Consider the following 6,253-nt stretch of genomic DNA (forward strand, 5'->3'; position numbering starts at 1 on the left):
TTCCTGCAGGCAAAAGACCAGGTAATGTTGTTTGTGCCTAATAGAAAGGCAGGTTTTTGCTAATATTTTTCTTGCATGAAGCCCATATTAACATATTTTTGGAAATGTGAAGGCATCCCTTAGCATCCACTTGCTCTTTTCTGAAAACAGGAGTTTTATAAAAAAGAAACCTGACTTTGTGGCACTAATTGTATCAACACAGCATCTGAGAGACTGAAATAAAGCAAGAGCTATGCAGTGTTTATATAACTAACAGTATCCAGAGGGCATTTCCAGACCCCATACTCTGAGATTTGGAGAACACTTGAAGGCTTGGACTGTGTTTTGCATTCAAGACACTCTTCTCCGTGTGCTTTGTAAGCAAGAACTCTGATAAGTTTTTTCCAGTTTTGGAAATTCAGGCTGCATGAGAGTGGGTTGTGTTTATATTATAGTCAAGCTGGAATGGATCCAATATGATTTAATTTAAATGTCTTTGTTTTGGGTATAACTTTGAGTTATTTTTCAAACAGAATGATCTTTCTTTCTTTCTTAAACCCATGAAATGTTTTTTTGTCCCCTTCTTGTTTAAATGTAGATAACTTTATAATTGACTTTAAGCTGGGAAACTTTCCAACAGAGTATAATTATTCTTTTCTTTTGTGCAATGCTTTTTATTAGTGCTACGAAGCTGGGCTAATGTCACAATACATAAAAACATGGAAAAAAGGAGACATGGTCTTTTGGCGTGGGCCATTTGGAGGGTTCCCATATCGACCTAATAAGGTTAGTTCCCTAAGAGACGGAGGATGTGGCAGCTAGCTTTGTTTAATACTCTAAGGGGAAGACATCAATTTGATTACTGTTTTCATGATTATTTTAGGCACTTCCTGGGTTACTATAGAGTGCAACAGCATTAGCAGTCAGTTGGAGAAAGTACACCTTATTGAACTGCAGACTGTTTCAGAAGGAAGAGGAGAGGGAGGTGGACAGGAGACTGGAAGACATTAGCATCTGTCACTTGTATTAGAAGCTCCTCATGTGTTAAACAAAGGGAACTTACTTTGCACCAGCCATGAGTGTGGATGGTTTTTCCCTTGTTTGAACCATGTTGCTGGTTTGTGCCTGAGCACAAGCAAAGGGGAAGTGTTGATCTTTTTATGTCTTGGGTATTCCCTGAATTGTAGCAGCTCCAGTGAGGTGTCGCGTCACGCAGCCGCCCTGCAAGTGTTGATCCCAGCCCGATACCAGGCTCCCTGCAAAGAGAGGCAGATCCAGTTTCAGGGGAAGGGTTTTCACACATACTACCTCAGTTACTTAATTATAACCTTTCAAATGAGGAGCAGAATTAAAATGCTGGTCATTAAGAGCCTTGGGGTTTCTTCCCCTCCCTCAATAAAAATAAGGCTATAAAATCCCAGTGGCCGAGTTCCATGCGGGGCAGTTGTGTTCTGCTTCCTGAAATACTCTTGTTGCTGGTTTAGGCTACTGTTCTCTTCTTAAAAGCTTCCAGATAATAATTTGGGAAAAAATGTGTCAGTCATACCTCAAAGTGGCTGTGTGCAGGGGCTGTCTGGGTGATCTGTGTACAGGCAGTTTGCAAAGCACCTGAGCAATCTTTAGAACAACTTGCTGTAGAAGAACTGTTTATTGTTTAGAAATTATAACATAGGTCTTCAGTATTAGTCTTTTCTTTTATCTCTATTTGGTGCCGGTAGAATAGGGCTCAGATTCAGGCAGGTCAGATCCATTCACAAAAAACTGCCCAGTCAGAACACAAGCAGCCTCTGAGTGCTCAGCAGGGGCTTAAGTCCCACTTCTGGCATTGATGCACTGGCTGACAGCAGGGGAGAGTTCTGGGAATCTTCTGTCCTTCTGCTCGCTGCACCTTCCTGTCTGAGCATCCCTATCCTGAGTAGAGTGAATGTCCCCACTTGTGGGTTGGAAGCACTATGTGCTGCTGGTAGTTCTTTGAGAAAAGTGAGATAATGCACCAGGAAGATCCATGAAACCATTTCCTCCAGAGACCGTTCAGGATTGTACTTTGCAGCATCCAAGATAAATACAGGGAGCATTTCCAGTGGGAAAACAATGCACAGTGGGGTCAGCAAAGCATAGTGCAGACTTGAAACTGCACTATAATTGAAATCAAAGCTAAAGTTAGGGTAAAATATTATATTTGGGTAAAATCCAGTTTTGTTAGATTGAATATATGGACCCTGGAAGTGCTCTCTGTAATCCTTTGCAGAAAAATACAGTCTGAGATTTGCATTTACCAGTTCCTGACCTTCTGATGTGTTCTCTCTTAAGGGATCCTTTACCAGTGCAGCAGCAGGAGGAGCTGACCATGAGCACATCCATTTCCAGTCCCCTCAGCTCATCCACACTTCTCTGTTCTGTTGTTAGCATGGAGAACTCCTCATGCTGGCGTCTGGTACTGGCCTCGCACCAATGCTTCCCATCCTCCAGTCCATAACAGATGATGAAGAGGATGAAACCTTTGTAACTCTTGTTTGCTGCTTCCCTACCTATGACAAAATTTATCTGAAACCTCTTCTCCGGGATCTGGCTCGATTCTGGAACATCAGAATATTTTATGTCCTAAGCCAGGTAAATAAATGGTCATGAAGCACGTTTGTGTGAGGGTTCTGTGTGGTGGATGAGCCTCTGCTTCCTCTGCTTTTCCATGTGCATGATCTTAATTCTTTACTAGCCATTGAGGCTATTTTGTGATCCAGTAGCTGCTGTTCTTAAATCTGGTACATATTCTTACTCTGCTGCTGATCTGAAGAATTTTAGGGAAGCAACCATTGGTTGCTGCTTGTCCCTCTTTGCTCTGTTGTTGCTCTGTGGGGATGGACTCACTGATTCAGAGTCACTGCTGGTTATTCCCCCACACACACTTCAGATGGTTGTTGCTCCACCTAAACATTCATGCAAAGAAAACTTGATTCTGGGAGACTCCCAACGAATAAACTATTTCTTCTTTCCTAGTATTAGTGCCTTAATCTGTCCTTATTCTCCATTCACTGCTCATGGCTAGAGCTCTCTTCTAGTATGTTAGCACCAACTTCCCAGCAATAATTTCTCCCAGCTGACCCATTTTTAAACTTCTTAAAGTTGTTTCCCCCTCTGTAGACTTATTTTCCCTGCCAAATCCATGGGATGAGGGCATACCCTCTCAGTGGTCTTACATTTTGAGCAGTCTTTTTCATTTCCGTTTGCTCCCAAAGTTGCCTGTGTTCTGCACGGAATTGGTGGTTGAAAATTACTTCCCTCAGAACTGAGGATTCATTGCAGGGAGGATATAGAAAGAATTATTTATGCTAAGGGAACGAATCCCATTGCATTTTTAGTCTCTCAGATGAATCATTTTTTTATCTCTCTGATAGTGGATGTGCCTCATACATTATGTTCCACATATGGCCTCAGCGAGTTGGGACTGGGTATAGGGAAAAGTACTTGTGACTTAGGCACCCCCTCAACTGCTCTATGGGAGGTAATTGTCTCTGGTGCCATAGCTTAAATACCCTTTGCAGGACAGGGTTGTCTCCAGAGCATGAAGAGGTCTTGAAATTCAATCAGTGAAGGGCAAGAAACCTACCTGACCCCTGTCAACACTGTCTGCCCTGTGTGTGTGCATCTCTCCCTTTCTTCTCTCAGGGTTTGTTATATTCCAACCCTGACTCATGTGTCCTCCCTTTTAGGATTATGCATCTGTCTGTCTCGGTATTTCACTCTGCTGCTTGTCACCACCACATCTGAGCACCTTCTTCTCATTAATAGGAGTAGGGCAGTCCCTGCTGGATCTAACATTTCTCATGGGATCAGAGCTATGCTTGGAGCAGAGCTGGCTTCTTCTGGGTTTGGTCAAGGGAGATGGGACTGAAAGAGACTTGGGAATGGGAGAGGCAACAGAGAGGAATAGACTTAGGACTTGGGAAGAGAAGAGGTGCACTGGGAAGTGGTTCTCAAAGGAGAAGGTTCTGCAGCATTTATTAGTGATAGAAATCTGGAGAGGAACTTTTTTACAAGGGCATGTAGTGATAGGACAAGGGGGAAATAAACTAGAAGAGATTTAGGTTAGATCTTAGGCAGAAGTTCTTCCCTGTGAGGGTGCTGAGGCGCTGGCACGGGGTGCCCAGAGAACCTGTGGCTGCCCCATCCCTGGCAGTGCTCAAGGCCAGGTTGGACACAGGGGCTTGGAGCAACCTGCTCTAGTGGAAGGTGTCCCTGCCCGTGGCAGGGGGTTGGAACTGGATGAGCTTTAAGGTCCCTTCCAACCCAAACCAGGCTGGGATTCTGTGACAGTGACACTCTGGTTTTGTTCAGTTCCCTCTGAGTGAGTGGCCAGGTCCTGCAGCAGGGATTTGATCTGGGCTTTGGAAAAGGAATGCAGCTCTTAGGAAGGGTCAGCTCTACCCAGAGAGTGCCACATCGGTGAAGAATGTCCTGTGCAGCGCTCTGGGGAGGAGGGAAGTTTGTTGTAAGCCTTCAGTTGTCCTGTTTAACACGACACACTGCAAACCTTTGTCTTTTCAGGAAACTTCCCTGGAAAAACTTCCCTGGAGCTATCAGGAAAACACATACACTGGTCGTCTCGATGAAGACTTGATGAAGACTATAATAAATTCCTGCCGAAGAAGGCCATTTGTATTAATCTGTGGCTCTTCTGCATTCAGTGAAGATATGAGTAGATATCTGAAAGCTGGAGGAATTGAAGAAGATTCCTGTTTTTTCTTTTAGCAGGGTATTCCTGACCTGAGGAACTGCAGGCTGAGCCTTGGACGTCTTTGTTTCTCTGCAGACATTGCTCAGAATTGGTTGTCTCAATGGACTGACTTCCTTGTGCATATGCTTATATAGGCCTTTGGATCAAATATTTATATCCAGTATGATTCTCACTCTGGAGTGTTTTAAGGAATGGGTGCCATTCCAGAGTGGCTGCTATGTGCTGTGCCACCCACACCTCAGGGAGCAGCATGGTAATGTTAATGGAAGCCTTCATGTGCAGTTTTAAGAGGGAGAACTCCTAAGGGCACTAAAAAGTATCCAAGTAGAGAGCTCTGCTGTAATATGAAGATCAGCAAGTTGCCTTGCAATCCATGTTAGTCTGCAGTGGTATTGTGCCCTGATAGGTGTCCAGGGGGAGAGGCTCAGTCCTCAGGGAGAAGAGTGCCTGGCCAAAGGAACAGCAGAGTGCTGGCCCAGCATTCTGGATCTCTGGGGTACGTTTTGGTTGTGTCATTATCTTGCTGAGTGATGCCAGGCGAGTCACTTCAACCTCTCTGTGCCTCAGGTGCCCTGTTATACACTAATACAGAGTAGGAGGCACTGATCTTCTCTGGAAAGAGCCTTTCCAGCCTGCATTACCTACCCTGGTCCTTACTGCTTGAAATGCTGCCTGGGGAGAGAAAGAGCATGTCCTAAACCAGAGAAAGCATCGAGGATGTAGCTGCTATCTGCCAGGGAGGATGGTTGTTTGCTTTCTGTGTCCCCTATGTGTTGTATCACAGCTCTGGTTCATTAAATTGAACCTCTTTCCAAATAAACAGCTGTTTCTTTTTCTCACAGGGTTCTCTCAGGTGCCCAAGGCAGTGCCATAGGCATACAAGAACACAACCTGAGGAGTGAAAGCTTCAGGGGGCTGTGCCTGAGTGCTCCCCTGTGGGGCAGGGGCCAGAGCCAAGGGCTGCCCTGGGGATGACAGAACCAGCCTGGGTGTCCCAGCCCCTTCCATTTCTGCTCAAGATGCTCCTCCCTTTCCTCTGAGATACCCACTTTTGGACCACTGTTTTTACTAACTACGCCTGGAACTACAGCCTTTCTGCACACCTTTGTGGTTTTCTGTTCATTCCCAGTTCATCCTGTGTTGGGGCTGCCCAGGCTGTGACAGGTGATGTTGTGTTATCATTTGTGCCTCATTTTTTACCTGTATTGAATAGTATATCCTACACAGAGGAGATGTAGTTTGAGAGTCACTCAAAATAAGCAATGTGCACTAAAATGGTGGCTCTGATTCACATGGTGGGAGGAACCATCGGTTCCCCTTTCATCAGTGAGATTTGTCTTCACTTACCAAATGCTTGGAATTAATCCAGTGTAGCTGCAGCTTCTTTATGTTAACTTCATCAGAGCAAGAGCTGACAGGAAAGCCAAAACAGGGTTCTGCAGAGAAATCCAGGGAAGTTCTCCATGGTAGGTCCAAGGCAAACTCTTGCCTCCCATCCAAACCGTGCTTCAGCTGCCATAAGCCACTGTGTGGTGGAGGTGC

The 6,253-nt window shown here is 45.0% G+C and overlaps 1 protein-coding gene across 1 annotated transcript in view; it reads left to right on the forward strand.

The window, feature by feature from the left end:
• Window positions 1-4,877, forward strand: part of LOC104408642 (NADH-cytochrome b5 reductase-like) — a 9,808-nt gene extending 4,931 nt beyond the window's left edge. The window contains exons 4-6 of the mRNA XM_010018298.1: window positions 661-765; window positions 2,386-2,589; window positions 4,522-4,877. Coding sequence (XP_010016600.1) covers window positions 661-765; window positions 2,386-2,589; window positions 4,522-4,725 — 513 coding nt within the window. The 3' untranslated portion in view covers window positions 4,726-4,877. The remainder of the gene's footprint in view (window positions 1-660; window positions 766-2,385; window positions 2,590-4,521) is intronic.
• The last annotated feature ends 1,376 nt before the right edge of the window (window positions 4,878-6,253 follow it).

This window comes from Nestor notabilis, unplaced genomic scaffold, assembly GCF_000696875.1.
Source record: "Nestor notabilis isolate BGI_N333 unplaced genomic scaffold, ASM69687v1 scaffold23117, whole genome shotgun sequence".
Classification (NCBI taxonomy): Eukaryota; Metazoa; Chordata; class Aves; order Psittaciformes; family Psittacidae; genus Nestor; species Nestor notabilis.